The following is an 18,954-nucleotide window of genomic DNA, read 5'->3' as shown; positions in this document are numbered from 1 at the left end:
CTTAAATCAGGCATAATGCCGACTAACAAATTTCTTCTACAGTGGTCTAAAGAAAGAAACATAATCCCCTTCTGTACCTTTAAAACAAACAACCACCTAGCTAGCTTCCCAGCTGCCTCCCTGACAGCAGCCAGTATTGCTGAGAATGCTATCAGGGGCCCCAGATGAACATTATGATGTAAAGGACATGTGGGGATTGTTTTCAAGGTCAGCAGCTTCAGAACCTGGAAAGGAACAAAACTCTCTGCACTGGCCAGTGGTTCCAAGCCAGATTACTCAGATTGCTCCTTTTTAAAAGTATAGAAACCCTAGGTTGTAGAAATACAGACTGTTATAAATGGCTAGTCAAGTCTTACACTGTTTTGTTTTTGCTCTCTTCACTTAGCTAGATAATGAATCAAATGACAAAAGCTAGAATATAAAAGACTAATGAAAAGGAAAAAAAAAATCAAGTCCCAGCTCATTAGAGAAGAGAAACCATTCTCAAATCCTCTGTCAGTACATTAGATCATAATGATATACAGACCCCACCAGAAGAGAGCAGTTTAAAAAATAAGGTTGTATAAAATAGAATCAAGAAAACAAACAGGAAGACAGACACAAACGGAGAGTCCACTTTTACTTGCAACCTCCAATCCTCCACTCTCATTTCATTCTTTTTAGAATGCTAGTTTCCCATTTTCTCTGTTACAGAGACCAGAAAACATTTGTGTAAACCTTAGAACTGGTGCCTGGGTCAAACACCCAGAAATTCAAATTTAACTAGTCTGGAGTGCATCTTCAGCACTGGACATTTTTTAAAGCACCTCCCTCCCCCCAGGTGATTTTAATGTGTAGCTAGGGTTGAGAACTAATGCTCTAGAAAGATGCATATCCAAGTAGAATGAAGATGAATAGGGATGTTGTGGCAGTATTGCTAGAAGATTCAAAAGTGGAGTTATGCTTTTATTTTATTAAACTTTAAGTGTATGATACATCCTTCACCACAAAAGGCTTCATAACCTTGAAATAAATGAAAGGAGTGGAAGCTGGGGGGTGGTGTGTGTGTCTGCACACACACACAGATGGAGAGTATATGTTAGAGGCAATAACAGTGCTTAAGCCAGTTACTTGAGAGCTAAAGATCAGAAGAATTAAAACTGAATCAAACCAAAATTTTATAAATACACTTCTTAAGCTGAAGAATAAAAAGGTTTAAAAGATGAAAATTATTTTCTTATTGGGAGTGTATAGAAATCATAGGGTCAAGAGAATGTAAATGCCATTAAGTTACACACTTTAAAATTATTAATTGTATGTTATATGAATTTCACCTCAATTACAAAAAAGGATAAAAGGGAATAAAAAGGGTTGAAAATAACGGTGATCATTGCAACAAAAAGAAAAAAGGAAGTAAAGTGGTAAGCACTTCAAAGCCCTTTTCTGTCTTAAAAAATTCACCAAAGATGCTCCCTCTCTCTGAGATAACTATGCCTTCTATTTACAGAAGGCAGAGAGTGGTTTAATGTTTTACAAAGATTTAATTTTGCCACCTTAAAACAATTTAGTGGCCACAAATTACATTTCTCACTCAGCCAGAAGGGGGCACTGTAGTTAATAAACATATCTTCCCAGAAGCTCTTTTGTTCAAAAATTACCTTGCAGGGCCATCCTCTGAGGAGAAATAACCAAAATAAGACACCTCTGTGTGTGTGTCGAAGCGGGGTGGCAGCAAAAGACTAGTTTGTTGGAAAGGGGAAAGAAAGCTTACCTCTCTCTTTTTTTTGGATTTGATATCATCAGCACTGTTTGAAAAATTGGATTTCCTCTTGTTACTTTCTGACTTCTCCCTTGGTTTGTTATTTTCACCCTCCTTCATCTTCTTATACTTTTTCATGAACTCGGAAATTAACTCAGGGCAATCCAAATTTTTCTCAGGTTCCCAAGTATTGTGCTCCCTGGGTAAGAAGAATGAGGAAAAAGGAAAAGAATGAGGGAGAAAAATCCAATGCCTCTTTTTTTTTTTTTTTGGAGACAGAGTCTCACTATGTTGCCCTTGGTACAGTGCCATGTTGTCACAGCTCACAGCAACCTCAAACTCTTAGGCTTAAGTGATTTTCTTGCTTCAGCCTCCCAAATAGCTGGGACTACAGGCACCCGCCACAACGTCCGGCTATTTTTTGTTGCAGTTGTCGTTGTTTAGTGGGCCCGGGCTAGATTAGAACCTGCCAGCCTTGGTGCATGTGGCCGGTGACGTAACCACTGTGCTAAGGGTGCCGAGTCCCAATGCCTCATTTTAAAGAGGACATGTAGGCAAAAAAAAAAAGACAGATAACAAATTTGATCCTAGATGTCTACCCAAGAGAAATGAAAAAAATACGTACATGCAAAGACTTGTAAACAATTTTTTTTTCTTTTTTTGAAGACAAAGTCTCACTCTGCCACTAAGCCAGAGTGCAGTGGCACAATCACAGTTCACTGAGGTCTTGAACTTCTGGGTTCAAACAATCCTCTTGCTTCAGCCTCCTAAGGAGCTAGGATTACAAGTATGTGCCTCTATGCCTGGCTAATTCTAAAAATTTTTTGTAGAGTCAAGGTTTCATTCTGTTACCCAGGCAGATCTCAAACTTCTGGCCTCATGTGATCCTCCTGCCTCAGCCTCTGAAAGTGCTAGGATTACAGACGTGAGCCAACAGCCAGGCCACATTGTTTACAGCAGCATTATAATAGCCAAAACCAGAAAACAAACTCAAATGTCCATCAAGTGATGAATGGATAAACGAGAGGTGATATATCCATACAACAGAATATTATTCAACAAAAACTAATACATAACTACAACTTGGAAGGACCTCAAAAACATTATACTAAGTTAAAGAAACCAGATACAAGGGACTATATATACTGTCTGATTCCATTTATATGATGCTTAGGAAAGATGAATTTAGAGAAACAGAACAGATTAGTGGTTGCCTGAGGCTGAGGCTTAGAATTGGAATTGATGAGAAATGTGCTCAGGAGTATTTGGAAGGGTCACAGAAAAGTTCTAAAACTGCAATGTGGCAATGGCTGCATAATTTCATAAATTTGCTAAAAATCATTGAATTGTACAATTTCAGTAGGTGAATTTTATGATGTGTAAATTATACTTCAATAAAGCTGTTTAAAACCCCAAATTTGAATTCTACATTATAAGTGGCAAAACAGTGTGACTTCATACATAATGAATCATTTGTGCAAGTCCTGAAGACAGGATAACCTACTAAATCCTGCACTACCCATTTTACATTATCTTTTATTTTTTGAGACAGAGACTCACTTTGTTGCCCTTGGTAGACACAGCAATCTCAAACTCTTGGGCTCAAGGAATTCTCTTGCCTCAGCCTCCTAAGCAGCTGGGGCTACAGGCGCCCGCCATAATACCCAGCTATTTTTAGAGACGGGGTCTCTTGCTCAGGCTGGTTTTAAACTCCTGAACTCAACTGATCCACCTGCCTTGGTCTCCCAAAGTGCTAGGATTACAGGCATGAGCCACTGGACCCATCTTACATTATCTTAAACATGTTACTCAAATGTTGGAAAAATGCCAACAAATATTAGAGAATCCTAGCACTCTGAGAGGCTGAGGCGTATGGACTGCCTGAGCTCAGGAATTTAAGACCAGCCTGAGCAAGAGCGAGACCCTGGTCTCTAAAAATAGTTAAGTCTTGTGATAGGCACCTGTAGTCCCAGCTACTTGGGAGGCTGAGGCAAGAGAAACACTTAAGCCCAGGAGTTTGAGGTTGCTGTTGAGTTGTAACTCCAAGGCACTCTACCAAGGGCAACAAAGTGAGACTGTTTCAAAAAAAAAAAAAAAAAAAAAAAAAACAACTACTTACCTTCATTCTACATATAAGCAAAGTGGGGGCAGCTCCTGTAGTTCAAAGGAGTAGGGCGCCAACCCCATATGCCGGAGGTGGTGGGTTCAAACCCAGCCCCGGCCAAAAAAAAAGAGTTTCTTAGAAAAAAAGGCAGTATGATCTTAAGTTAATAATTATAATAATATAACGAGTAGGGTGGCGCCTGTGGCTCAGTCGGTAAGGCGCCGGCCCCGAGGGTAGTGGGTTCAAACCCTGCCCCGGCCGAACTGCAACAAAAAAATAGCTGGGCGTTGTGGCGGGTGCCTGTAGTCCCAGCTACTCGGGAGGCTGAGGCAAGAGAATCGCTTAAGCCCAGGAGTTGGAGGTTGCTGTGAGCTGTGTGATATCATGGCACTCTACCGAGGGCCATAAAGTGAAACTCTGTCTCTACAAAAAAAAATAATAAATAATAATAATGATATAACGAGTAACAAAAGAGACATAAGTATCTACTGTCACAGGAAGTCAAGTTTATATTAATAAACAGAACTAAATTGTGTCTTCCTAAACTTTGATATTCATTTTAAAAAAAATACAGTCAATAGTCTCAAAGCTGTTCTATCCTTGGCATAGACTTTAGAAAACCAAAACCACCAATTACATGGTAAGCTAGTAGAATCAAAGCATGAAATTTACCAACATGGGGAAAACTACTCCAGGTGTCCTCTTTACCCTTCAGCCAGTGGCAAAAGTTCTTTTGGTTATACAGCAGCGACTAGTTTACATCTTACAAAAGATGCTTTTGTGAGAATTAAGATACATCTCAAAATATGTCATAAAAGCAGCTTCTCCAATCCCTCGTCTTGTCAAATGAGGAAAAAATTTTAAATTTCTGCACTACCCATCCTAGATATTTTATTTGTTTATTTATGTAGGCAGAGTTTCATTATGTCGCCCTTGGTAGAGTGCCACGGCATCACAGCTCACAGCAACCTCAACCTCTTGGGCTTAAGCGATTCTCTTTCCTCAGCCTCCCAAGTAGCTGGGACTACAGGTACCCACAACAACGCCCAGCTATTTTTTGGTTATAGCTGTCATTGTTGTTTGGCAGGCCCAGGTTGGGTTCAAACCCGCCGCCTCAGTGTATGTGGCCAGCACCCTAGCTGCTGAGCTACAGGTGATAAGCCTGTTTTTGTTTTTTAAATAAGGGATCTTTGTAATCCTAGTGCTCTGGGAGGCCAAGGCGGGTGGATTGCTTGAGCTTAGGAGTTTGAGACCAGCCTAATCAAGAGTGAGACCCCCATCTCTAAAAATAGTTGGGTGTTGTGGTGGACATCTCTAGTCAGTCCCAGCTACTCAGGCAAGAAGATCGCTTGAGCCTTAGAGTTTGAGATTGCTATGAGCTATAACGCCACAGCATTCTACCCAGGGTGACAAAGTGAAATTCTGTCTGAAAAATAAATAAAGGCTGAGCAGGGCGACTCATGCCTGGAATCCTAGCATTCTGGGAGGCGTAGGCAGGTGGATTGCCTGAGCTCACAGGTTTGAGACCAGCCTGAGCAAGAGCAAGACTCCGTCTCTAAAAACAGCCAGGCGTTGGGAAGCTGGGACAAGAGAATCCCTCGAGCCCAAAAGTTTGAGGTTGCTATGAGCTGTGACGCCACAGCACTCTACCAAGGGTGACAAACTAAGACTGCCTCAAATAAATAAATAAGAGATCTTTAGATAAGAATTATGAATACTTGTCAAATAAAAAGCAAAAAATGATGGGAAAATATGAATCATTTAATATAGACCTAAACAACTTGCTATAAAAGGAACATAAGAATGAGATAAAATTATTTCTAAATTATTTGAATTAATACTTGAAAAGCCTCTCCTTTATATCCCTTCTCTCAGAAGAAAAAAGGTAACTGTCCTCACACAGTAACTTCCCCCCAAACCCACAGACCATATAGTTTACCATCCCAGAGGTAATTAAGGCACCAAAACCAAAAGCATGCCAATATATAAAACAAGCCAAGTAGACCTGGGGGATGGGGAGAGTCTTCACAGACAGAAAGGAAAACCAGTCCTATAATGGGATTATCCATTTCCTACCATTTTGGTACTGCTGCTTCTACTTCAACTAATTTTTACCCCAAAAGGCATAATATAATTTTAAAAGCCCCTACGGCCAGAAGCAGTGGCTTATATCTGCATTTGTAGCACTCTGGGAGGCTGAAGGGTGTGGATTGCTTGAGGCCAGAAGTTTTTTGTTTTTTTTTTTTGGGGGGGGGGGCCGGGGCTGGGTTTGAACCCGCCACCTCCGGCATCTGGGACCGGCGCCCTACCCGCTGAGCCACAGGTGCCGCCCGAGGCCAGAAGTTTGAACCAGTCTGGGCAATAGGGAAACCCTGTTTCTTACAGAAAAACTAAAAATTTAGCCAGGCATGATGGTACACCTGTAGTCTTAGCTATCTGAGAAACTGAGGCAGGAAGATCACTTGAGCACAGGAATTTAAGGTTGCCATGAGCTATGATGATACCACTGTGTTCTAGCCCAGATAACAGAGCCAGCTATTTCCAAAAAATAGATAAATGGGCTCAGCACCTATAGCTCAGCTGCTAAGGTGCCAGCTACATACACAGGAGGTAGAGGGTTCAAATCCAGCCCAGGCCTGCCAAACAATGACAACTACAACCAAAAAATAGTTGAACACTGTGGCAGGCGCGTGTAGTCCCAGTTACCTGGGAGGCTGAGGCAAGAGAATTGCTTAAGCCCAAGAGTTTGAGGTTACTGTGAGCTGTGACGTTAGGGCATTCTACCAAGAGCAAAAAAGTGAGACTCTGTCTCCAAAAAAAAAAAAGGTAAATAAAATATAAAATAAAAAAAGCCTGGGTTTTAGGGCCAAAAGAATCCAATACTGTGATACGCCTGTGGCTCAATGGGTAGGGCACCAGCCCCATATATGGAGGGTGGCAGGTTCAAACCAGGCCCTGGCCAAACTGCAAAAAAAAAAACTAGCCAGGTGTTGTGGCGGGTACCTGTAGTCCCAGCTACTCAGGAGGCTGAAGCAAGAAAATCGCCTAAGCCCAGGAGTTGGAGGCTGCTGTGAGCTGTGACACCACGGCACTCTACCGGGGATGATAAAATAAGAGACTCTGTCTCTTTAAAAAAAAAAAAAAGAATCTGATACTGAATCCTTGTTCCAGCAACTACAAGTTATGTGATCTTCTGCAAATAACTTCACTAATTTCCTCATCTGTAAACGGGAAATACCTCTAAATGCTTTTGTGAGAATTAAAGGGAACAGAAAAGGTAGAATCTATCCAAAGCCTACTCCATAGTAGATACTCATTTGTCCACAATGTGGGTGTTGGAGGCGGAGGTAGGAGGGATGGGAGGGATGCTTCAAGTCTTTTATGAAATCCTGGACATTACCAACAAAGTAAAGACAAATAAATGTTTAATCTGTCTACCTCAAACCTGATTTTGATGACAGAGTTTCAAGTATCTTATAAACACCCAAGTACTTCCAGTGGTGATTCAATGGGTCTAATAAGTGGCCTCAAAATCTTTAGGTGTTATTTTAAAATTCCTATCTCCAGTGTTCTAGGTGTCTCAAACTCAGTACTTCTCATCTCTAGTGAGAGCTGTGATACTACTCCTCTTTAAAAATGTGGAGGGTATTTTCTGATTGTGGTGCCACCCAAATTTAACATTATGGCTGCTAAAGATTCTGATAAGCATCCTACAATGCATGAATCATCTCATCTAAAATTCCGATAGTGCTCCAGATAGATGGGAAACCCTGATTCATGAAATGAAATGAACTTTAGTATGATCTGAAGGCTCCTGACACCCTTTATCCAAAGATACTGACAAAACATTTATTTTTAGTATATTTAGATTCAACACCACAGAGTGGTGGCTGTCCAATAAGGTAACCTGTGGCTATTGAGCACTTGAAATGTGGCTAGTCTGAACTTAGACTTGCTGTAAAATGTAAAATACACCCCAGATTTTGAGGCCTTAGCACACATATAAAAAATCTCATCAATAGGGCACCGGCCCCATATGCCAGAGGTAGTGGGTTCAAACCCAGCCCCAGCCAAAAACTGCAAAAAAAAAACTCATCAATAATTTTTTTGGTTTTATTTTTTTTGAGACAGAGTCTCAAGCTGTTGCCTTGGGTAGAGTGCCATTCACAGAAACCTCAGACTATTGGGCTTAAGCGATTCTCTTGCCTCAGACTCCCAAGTAGCTGTGACTACAGGCACCCGTCACAATGCCCAGCTATTTTTTTTTGTTGTTGTTGCAGTTGTCATTGTTGTTTTAGTAGGCCTGGGCTGGGCTCGAACCTGCCAGCCCTGGCGTATGTGGCCAGCGCCCTTACCCATAGAGCTAGGGGTACCGCCTAGTAATTTTTTTTTTTATTTTTTTTTTTTTTGGTTGCAGTTCAGCCGAGGCTGGGTTTGAACCTGCCACCCTCGGTATATGGGGCCGGCGCCTTACCAACTGAGCCACAGGCGCCACCCCGCCTAGTAATTTTTATAAGTTGGGGACTGAGTGAGTGGGAGGAGGGAAAGGGAGAAGGGGATGGGGGGGGTGTCACACCATATGGCATACCTCTTGGGAGCAAGACACAATTATAAGAGGGACTTTATCTAACAAATGCAATCAGTGTAACCTAATTCTTTGTACCCTCAATGAATCCCAAACAATAAAAAAAAAATTTAGGGTGGCGCCTGTGGTTCAAGGAGTAGAGCGCCGGCCCCATATACCGGGGTGGCGGGTTCAAGCATGCTGCCCCCCCACCCCTGGCCAAAACTGCAAAAATTAAATTAAATTAAAAATTAAAAAAATTGTATAGGCCAGATACAGTGGCTCATGACTGTAATCCTAGCACTCTGGGAAGCCAAGCTGGGTGCATTGCTTGAGTTCTGGAGTGTGAGACCAGCCTGAGCAAGAGAGAGACCTACTTCTACTAAAAATAGAAAAACTAGCCAGGCTTTTTGATAGCCCAGCTACTTGGGTGGCTGAGGCAAGAGGATTGCTTGAGCCCAAGAATTTGAGATTGCTATGAGCTATGACCCCATAGAACTATACTCAGATTGACATGAGATGTTTTCTCCAAAAAAAAAAAAAAAAAAAAGAAATTGAGGCAGAATGCCCGAAGATTACACAGCTTCACAAATTTCACCTGCAGGCCGTTTTTTTGTTTTTTTTTTTTTTTTTGAGACAGAGTCTCATTCTGTTGCCCAGGCTAAATCTGCTGGGGGTCAGCCTAGCTCACAGCAACCACAAACTCCAGGGTTCCAGGGATCCTCCTGCCTCAGCCTCCCCAGTAGCTAGGACTACAGGCACCAGCTACAAGGCCTAGTAAATTTGTTTTTTGTTTTTTTTTTACTAGAGCTGGGATCTCACTCTTACTTAAGCTCAAACTTCTAAGCCCTAGTGATTCTCCTGCCTTAGGCTCCCAATACTAAGATTAAAGGCGTGAGCCACTGTGGTTGCCAAGCTGGACAATTTGTTTAGTTTACTGCTGGCTCCTCTTACTCTGAGGAAAGGTGTGCAGGAGGGGTAAGAAAAACAAAAAGGTTGGACGTGGTGGCTCATGCCATAATCCTAGCACTCTAGGAGGCTGAAGCAGGAGGACTGCTTGGGCTTTGGAGTTTGAGACCATCCTGAGCAAAGTGAGAACCCCATCTCCACTAAAAATAGAAAAATTAGCCAGGCATGGTAGTTCTAACTGCTTGGGAGGCTGAAGTAGGAAGATTGCCAGGAGTCTGAGGTTGCCGTATTTCTGTGATTTAGGCTGAGGCCACAGTGCTCTGGCCAGGGCTAGATAGGGAGACTCGTTCTCAAAAAAAAAAAAAAAAGACAAAGATAGTGGTGGTTCATAGGGAAGTAAACCAAAAGTGTCTACCTCTGCAAAGTTCTGAAGTCTGAAAAAAGGCACTTACTCAGAAAAGCCTTTCCATTTCAGTAGATATTCCACTTGCCCCTTAACCACGCGCCTATCTAACACCTTCTCCACAACGTACTCCTCCTCATCCTCTGAAGAACTGTCAGCTGTCCGCTTGGTTTTCTTTCCCATGTCGAACACTGTTCCACCTGAAGGACTAAGGCCACTGGGTTCCTGAAAAGGGCAAGGACAAAGTGGTTAGAATTCAGGTGAGGAGTTAAAAACTCTACTTCTTGATGGAATGAAGGCAGTACAACCCAAAGTTGCCATGGGCCATTCTTTTGGGTCTCAAATCATTCTAGATGAGTCCTTAAGAATTTAATTTAAAAATGGGTCAAGCCTTACTTCCCCAACTACAACTTTCTCTTTGTCTAAAAAGAACAAATTATTAATGGTACAATTATCTAACTCCTTTAATTTCAGATTCCAAACTAAAAGTATTATGGTTTGTTATTCCTGGCTACTCCTCTTAACTGTTTATACGCCAGAAACTCAAAAATATGAAAGGTAGAAAACTTTCAGTTAAATGAATCATTATAAAATTCAAATCTTTGCCTCTAGGATGACTAAGGTTCTTTATAAAAATGAAAAGCCACCAAAATATAACTTCTCTGTTTTGAGTATCTTGACTCGTCTCTTAGCAGCCCCCCAAAAGTTTTGCTCAAGTATTTTTCACATTTCAGTCACTTGGTACATTTTCCCTAAACAAACTGAGTTTGTCCCTTCAGAGCATCCATCAGCTAACAAAAGTTAAGAATGACATCTCAAAGGCCAGGGTGCAGTGGCTCATGCCTGTAATCCTAGCACTCTGTGAGGCTGAGGCAGGAAGAGTGATTGAACTCAGGAGTTTGAGATCTGCCTGAGCAAGAGCAAGATCCTGCCTCTATTAGAAATAGAAAAATTAGCTATTTGAGTACCTACAGTCCCAGAATCCTAGCTACTCAGGAGGCTGGGGCAGGAGGACTGTTTGGCAAGGAACGAGGTTGCTGTAAGCTATGCTTAGGCCATGGCACTCTACCCAAGGTAACAGAGTGAGACTCTCTCAAAAAGAAAAAAAAACAAAACAAAAACAGAATGATATCTCAAACACACTCAGCCTCCTTTTTAGCAAGCTAATTTGGGGATGGAAAGGAGGCAGGATGAAGAAAAAATGTTTGAGTCTTAACATTCAAAATTAGTCACTGGATTATTCAGTAATTCCCAAGGCACAACTAACACAAATAGTTCAGGTACCGCTGCTCTTAACTCAAGTTGACTCTAGGCCAAACGAAGAGGAGGAAAAGTCTGGCCCCAGACTCAGCATCAACATGAAGCCTCCTCAAAACACAGAGGAACCATTCATAGGCCCAAGGAAAGCTGAAGCAAGGCAACACAAATGGAAATTGAGTTAAGCTCAGAAATATGCACGCCAGGGGGTACTCAACAGAGAATCTAGTTTTTTAGATTCCCCCCTCTTTACCATAATCATTTTTAAGAATTCTTTCGTAGCCATGTTAAATGGTGCCTATGGTCTAGATTATAGAGAAGCAGGAATTGTTTTCTTAGCTGAACTCCATTTTTATTTTGCTGTAATCTTTGAAGGTGTGTTCCAGCACTCTAGGTATTTCCATCCTGACCAGAAAACCATTGCTGGGAATAGAAAGGACCACTATCAATTTCAGAATTATGTTCAAGTAGCATAAAAAAGCTACATTTACCAACTCACTTCAAATTAGCAAAACTTAAAAAATTAAATCTTATCTCTAGAACTTATTAGCAATAAGTCTGTTCACCTAAAAAATTGCCTGTACCCATTATTGCCCTGTAACAAAACTTAAGTTTTCATTAAAATACTTTATTTGGAAGAGTACTGGGAGAATGCAGGTAGGGGAGTTTTAAATATTTTTCCAGGAATTCAGAAGAGTCCTAAGCTTCAAGAGAACATATTTGATTTGGTTTATTTAAAACAAAAACAGCCTCCAACCTCAGAGACAGGAAATGGCATATTCCAGGGAGAGTACCCCACCCCCACCCCCACTCACCTTGGAATTTCCGGGAGCTGAGCAGTTTAGGTTAGAGCACTGGGGTTAAAACCAGCCCCAGCTTAGATGCATGCAGTTAAGCATTGTGGCTATGGCCTCCCCTGCCTCACCAGGAAAAACAAGGATTTACATGTGTTCTTCAGTTTGAGGGAGAGAAAAGGAAAATCTCCCTTTATACCATCATGCAGAAGAGGAGCCCCAAAGGTAGAAGATGAATGGGGGTTCCCTCCTTTACCTACCGGATCGCCCCAGTTCTTTCTTTCCCTCTGGGCTAACAGGAGGGGCCTCCCCTCCCAGGTCTGGGGCTTGGCGGGCTGGTAGCTCCCCTGCCCCCACCCAGCTGCCTGGGCGCCAGTGCGCAGCTGTCCCAGTCCGTTGCCATGGCAACTGGCAGCAGTATTATACTAAGGGGGAGAGAAAAATGGAAAAGTTAAAAGGCTTAACTTTCCTTTTCAGTGAAGACTGGGTGGAGAAGTTGGAAGGTACCTCCCTTGGCCTCAAGGCTAAGGCACTTAGAACTCAAGGGAATTAGTTCTTGGGATTTAAATCAAAAATTTATGTTTATTCCTCTAAGAGTACTGTGAATTAATCAACAGCATTTTAAGATCATCTAACAAGATTACAGTTCAGCTGGAGGGGGGAGGGGAAAGGCCAGGTCCTTCTACTACAGGATCTATACAAACCACACACCCCTAAATCCAGCCCACCAGAAGCACTTACAACAAGGCCTTTTCTACCATCTGTCACTGAGCAGTTAATTACAATTGCTTGAGGGGAAAAAATAACAGGAAAGGGGGGGTGGAGAAGTATTTTAAAGATACTATACAACTTTCCTTCCTTAGGAGGATTACTAGATACAGAAATAGAATCCAGAGATTTGAAGCACTACCAAAAAAACCCTTCCAACTATAGGTGGAAAAAAAGTTTAATCACTAAGAAGTTTTAATAAAAGGAGAAGAGAGCAGTTTGGCCACAACCAAATGGTTGTTAAATTGAAACCACTTTCAGTTGCTCTTGTAATGTTATGAAACAGATCTCTCTTAATAAGTATCCACTGCCTACCTAATACATCATTAATACACAACTCCCTACATCAATAATCCTTAATACTTGAGAAGAAAAGAACTAGGATAAAGAAAAAAGATACTGATAGACGCAAGGAACTCAATGACTATTTTGGCTGTCAGAAGAAACTACAGGGTAGGAGAGCAAAGGAGAAATTTTTTAATTATAGGAGATTTCTTTAATTCTAAATGGACCCTTCAGGAAATCTGGGTAAAAATTGCCTTAAAAAAAAAATCTTATCTTTTATTAAACTTGTCATGATTAGGGGACATGAAAATGCCAAATAAATTAAAACAGGGCTCTGATTCTGTGGTTACCTTACCATGTATGATCTAAAGTAAATAAATCTTAGATTACCTCTGGCATCATTAAAACAGGCCAAATAAATCCCCACTGCTTACCTCCTAGGGAAAGAGTAAGTTTATGTTGAAACTAAAGAGCTATTAAGTCCCCCAAAGAGAACCTTCTGTAATAATATGTCAAGGCCGAATACAACAGCAGAAGGAACTATGTGACCTTCCACATTCCTAAGCCAGTAAACCCTATCACATGCAGTAACTTCTGCAGCTTAACAAGTTAGTAGACGGCCAAAAAAAGGAGAAACTTTTTACAATGCTGGAAAACTAATAAACCTTCAAGGAACAGGGTAGGTGTATTTTCTCACAAGGGTAAAATACTTATTCTTACTCCTTAAAACTCAGGAAAACTTTAAAGATGGTAGAATGAAAAGACTAATAGTAATTCTGTGAAGGGATAATGGACAGGAAAGAGTGCCAGCAACAATTACATTTTGGTGAAACTTTTCAGGAAAAGAAATACGAATTCAATAAGGAAAGGGATAAATATTCTGGTTCCTCTCTTCTCTCCTAAAACACTGGAAAACAAAAGATTTAGATCAATTCTCTCTTTCCCACCCTTAAGAACCACCTAAAGGACACGTGGGCTGAGGTCCCTTTCTCTTTGGGAAATGGGTTTAGTAAAAGCTGACAAATCGAATTGGGCCTGATGCCAGGAGTCAGAGTCCAACCATAATATTCTTTAAAGAATGGCATGAAATTGTCTTGTAAATCTCCTAGACAGTCACAGATCAGAAGCTGGCAAGGATGACGACATAGTTCTGATGGAATGTGTCTTATCTTAACCTTGAAGTTACAGATCTGCTCAGGAGCAGCAGGAAGAAATGAGAAATGCACTCAGACATCGGAGGGGACATAATTCTCTTTTAGACAGTGCGACCCAGTGTATTAGGTAGGGTCAAATGAAACACAAAGCCAAGCGGACAATTTAAGAGCTAGAGCCTGGACCAGATAAAGCAATGAAGACTGGTGGTTCATGCTGAGCTTGGAAGGAGGGAGTGTTCTAGTATGAGAAATGAGACATGGCTGGCAGAATGATGGAGTAATTAAGGTAGAATCCCAATACCATGTCAGAGGAAGAGAAGATGAGCCTCTGATCGCAACCTTATCCTTGTGGAAATCTCCATGGGAAGGGGCGAGCAGCTTCTCAAGTTTCTAGAGTCTTTCAGGCATAACAGCTCTCAGCTCTCTCTTTAATATATTGACAGGAACTGTGGTAAAGGTATTGACAACTATAGGTAGCTTATAGCAACAAGTCCTTAAGATCACAAGAGAAGAGCAGGTACCCAAAACCTTTGATATAAATAATGCAAGGCAAATTCACCTTATAGGCCTCTGAATGCTGGGGGAAAACACCCAAACCAGAAGGTGAGAAGTTAGCCTTGGAAAAACATCAAAGAATTCTGCGGTCAAGCAGTCAGAACTCACATTCCAAACTGCTGACAGGGGACTCTTTTAACAGATCAATCTTCTAAAAAAGATGGGAGAAGAGGTGAGGAGGTTAAGCAGAAAGAGTGTGTGTGTATATACAGTGGGGAGAATTCTACTCATCATGAAGGTAAAAGAAAATCTTTAAAAATGGTCAGTCCCCAGCAATTACGGAGAGGGTATTACAAGAAAGCTAGAGTGACCCAGAAGAACAACAGATGTGCTTAGCTCTCAGCATTAACCAAACAATCCTGGAACCACCTACACAGGGTCCCTGGTACTGTCTGCTCTGTTCAGTCAGGTTCTGCTGTAATTCCTCCAGTCACTACTTTTCAATGCCAACTGTCCTGGTGGCTATTCTAAGAACTTGGTGTAGCACAATTTATTTTCATCAACACGTATGAGCAAAAGCACATATAACTTAATTCTAGATACTTTCTAAGCTTCTAAAAAATGATTTGAAAAGAATAAAAGCCAATTGGTAAACTGCCTTACCGAACTAACCACCAAATTATTTGGAGGTAGTAATCAGATCAAATGTCAAGATGCATAGTCAATGAGCTCTCTCTTCATTTTAGGGTTTCAATATAAACGCTATAAGCCCTCTAAGTAGACAAAATCCTCCAGAAAATAAGCCAGATTTAAAAAGCAGGGAAAAGAGAGGGCATGTGCAAAGCTCCCAATCACATGGATTAATTAAAGATGCTATTGATGAGAGGTTTCAGTTGGCCCAGGCTTAAGAATTCCTATTTCTCCCCTGAGGCCTTTGGGGAAAGACAGTGGCTTAGGTGAAGATTAAATTGTCAGCTATAGCCCTGTCTTCAAGGCGTCCTTTATATGGCCTTATTGCAGCAAATAAAGCAGGTGAAAACAAACTAAATTTACAGAACCATTTTAATCTGCCCTATGTTCTTTGCTCTTTATGGCTCTTAAAATACTTATGGTTTTAGATATGTAACACAAACAGCATAAAACTAAAATACCCTCTATAAGATGGTTTCTTTGCAGTGGATTTATGATTTCCAAAGTATTGGCCATGTGGCCTTTTAACAAAACACAGCATAGAGATGCACATTACAGCTGTCCTGACTGTCTCAAGTTTTGTTAAATGGGCTGATAACTATCACTTCACCCACCAAAAGCCCAGGAGTACCCAATTCAAGAGGAGTTAAAAAGCTTCTTAAATGTCTATTTAAGAGACTGGATTAGGAAAAAGTTGAGGAGGAAGATTAACTGTGGTCATTAACACTCCTATCATTAACAAGCCACATACAGACAACACAAACTTTATTAATAGAGGGGAGTGTGGAGAGAAGAAATGCTCTCCTGCTGGCTAGCACAGTACTCGTTCATGATCCTGTAAAAATCAGGCCAACAAACTGCTTCAATCAGCCAGAGAACTTATTCTGGGGCAAAGTATCTTGTTTGTTGATTATCTAAGTCTTCTGCTACATTAAGCAATGGAGTAAAGGACCTTTTGGTTTTTTTGATAAAAATATATACATTATAAGTGGCGATAAAGGTATACATTCTAAGTGGAGATAAAGGCTGCCCTATAGATTCCATTTGGCTGTACATCCTCCAGCCTCTGACCATCATTTTATCATAAATCAATGCGGATCATGAGACTTAATTCTCAGAAATGCTTGAGGTTATCAGTCTGGTACACTGGTATATCTTGTTGTAATCCAAGTTCTTGGTATCCCATAATTTTACATGGGATTTCTTTTTTCCCCTATTATTAAAATGTACTGGATTTCTCCTTTCAAATGTCAGTTTTCTTTAGTTAAGGCACACTAAACTCACCACTGGGCAGAAGGTTAAATATCCAATTGTTCCAAGATTTATGAGAAAGTAGAACGTGGCACCACTATGGAAAAAAAGTCTTCCAGATGGTGCTTTCCAACAACTTTATCCTTGGAATGTACTGAACTCATCTCAAGGCATCATGCTCTCAGGTGGGTATTAATCTCACTCCTATTCCTCTCTTAATTAAACGGGATGAAGCATGCTTGTGGACTTCATCACCTTTCCCAAAGAACCTGGCATTTCATTATAAATAAACCTTAAGAAAAATAATAACAGAAACGTTTGAGTAGATTATGATGAATCTTAGAATTATATATACCATTTTGGCAAATCATGCTCACAAAAGATGGAAGGGTTAAAAACAGAACTGAAATGCTCACCCCCACCCCCAAATAAAACTGTGGTCATAAAGCATTTTCCAAACATCAGCCATAAAACTAAGATTTACCTGGCCATCATCTAGCTTGCACAGATTTTAGACATTGGCAGCCTAGTTACAAAGTCCCCCTCAGATTATTTCTACAAATTTTCTTTTTTTTTTTGCAGTTTTTGGCTGGGGCTGGGTTTGAACCCGCCACCTCCGGCATATGGAGCTGGCACCCTACTCCGTTGAGCCACAGGCGCCACCCTACAAATTTTCTTTTTTTTTTTATAACTGTCTGGCTGGCACTCTACTCCGTTGAGCCACAGGCGCCACCCTACAAATTTTCTTTTTTTTTTTATAACTGTCTGGCTCCATTGCCCAGGCTATAGTGTATACTAGTGTTATCATATGTTCACTACAACCTGGGTTCCTGGGCTCAAGCACTCCTTCTACCACTCAAGTAGCTGGAACTACAGGCGTACACAATATCTCGCTAATTTTTTTTTTTTTTTTTGGCTAATTTTTACAATTTATTGTAGAGACAGAATCCTCACTATTTTGCCTAGTGGTTTGAGCTTCTGGGCTCAAGAGATCCTCCAACTCCCAAATGCTGGGATTTACCAGCATGAACCACTGTGCCTGGCCACAAATCACTCATTTTAAGAAAAAGCCTATACTAAGTAAGACAATTTAGGTTCTTTCATAGTCTCAGTTTAGAGAAGATATTCAAGAGATATAAAAACTAATTTACATAACCATAAACTAAAATTGCTAAAATATCTCTATTTTAATTATTCAAAAAATATTAGAATTTAAGCCAATATACTAAAATCTGACTAATACATGCTGACAAAAATTAAATTTTTATATATAATTGTAGTAAGAACATCTCAGACTATAAAACTATAGGGAGTAAAAGACAGCATTCCTTCAACATATGGCATAATTCTGTACTTTGCCATCACCTTGGTTTATTTACAACATGAATTATATTGAAGTCACAGTCTATAATTTAGATAAATAATATCAAGCCAGTATTGAACTTTTCTCATTCCATACAAGGGTATCCTTGGCAGCTCCTGGGCCATTTATTATGATCCTGACCAGTTTCTCTCCATGGCAATTTAAAAGCTGTAAAAAAATACATAATAGGTGACGACAGGAGAAACAAACCGATACCAGAAGTTATTGAACCTTGCAGGTCTTTGCAAGTGTCTCTATTGACATTTAAGTGTGAGTTACTCTGCCACAATATCATAAAAATGTGTTTTACACCTCAGATATACTGATAGTTAAATGCAAAGAAAGGACGCCATGAGAAAAATGGCTAAAGGGATGGCCAATCTCAGGCCACCCAGCTCTCCAACAGAACATTTTGACTTGTTACGTAAGCCACATAGATTTTTCTGATTCTTTTTGCTTAGTTTCCAACTTATTCCCAATTAAAATCTTTTTTTTTTTTTTTTAATATTTTAATGTTTCTTTTTTTTTTTTTGGCCGGGCCTGGGTTTGAACCCACCACCTCTGGCATATGGGACCAGCGCCCTACTCCTTGAGCCACAGACGCCACCCTTTTTTTGTCAAGACAGAGTTTTAAGCTGTCGCCCTGGGTAGAATGCCGTGACCTCATAGCTCACAGCAACCTCCAACCCTTGGGCTCAAGCAATTCTCTTGCCTCAGCTTTTCTATTTTTAGTAGAGACAGGGTCTCACTTTTGCTCAAGCTGGTCTCAAACTCATGAGCTCAAGCAATCCACCTGCCTCGGCCTCCCAGTGTTAAGATTACAGGCATGAGCCAGAGCCTGGCTTGGTTCTGTATTTCTTCAGCCAAGCTTTGGTAGTTTGTCATTCAAAGAAGTGATTACTGACTCGGAACCCGTAGCACACTGGTTATGGCTCCAGCCACATACACCAAGGGTGGCAGGTTCAAACCTGGCCCAGGCCAGCTAAAGCAACAATGACAAATGCAAAAAAAAAAAAAATAGCTGGGCACTGTGGCTGGCACCTGTAGTCCCAGCTACTTGGAAGGCTGAGGCAAGACAATCGCTTTAGCTCGAGTTTGAGGTTGCTGTGAGCTGTGACACCACAGCATTCTAGCGAGGGTGACATAGTGAGACTGTCAAAAAACAAAACAAAACAAAAA

At 40.8% G+C, this 18,954-nt stretch overlaps 1 protein-coding gene across 2 annotated transcripts in view; it reads right to left on the bottom strand.

Annotated features, from left to right (window-relative positions):
• Positions 1-18,954, bottom strand: part of CBX5 (chromobox 5) — a 43,129-nt gene that overhangs the window by 13,226 nt on the left and 10,949 nt on the right. Inside the window, exons 1-3 of one of the 2 annotated variants that reach the window (XM_053556770.1) lie at positions 12,030-12,111; positions 9,768-9,943; positions 1,751-1,937 (exon numbers count right to left, since the gene is read on the bottom strand). In XM_053556770.1, the coding sequence (XP_053412745.1) occupies positions 1,751-1,937; positions 9,768-9,901 (321 nt within the window). In that variant the 5' untranslated portion in view covers positions 9,902-9,943; positions 12,030-12,111. Of the gene's footprint in view, positions 1-1,750; positions 1,938-9,767; positions 9,944-12,029; positions 12,112-18,954 lie in introns of those variants that run through there. The other variant, XM_053556769.1, reaches the window with a different exon arrangement.

Source organism: Nycticebus coucang, chromosome 12 (genome assembly GCF_027406575.1).
Source record: "Nycticebus coucang isolate mNycCou1 chromosome 12, mNycCou1.pri, whole genome shotgun sequence".
Taxonomy (NCBI): Eukaryota; Metazoa; Chordata; class Mammalia; order Primates; family Lorisidae; genus Nycticebus; species Nycticebus coucang.
This window is presented reverse-complemented; position numbering and strand designations above follow the sequence as displayed.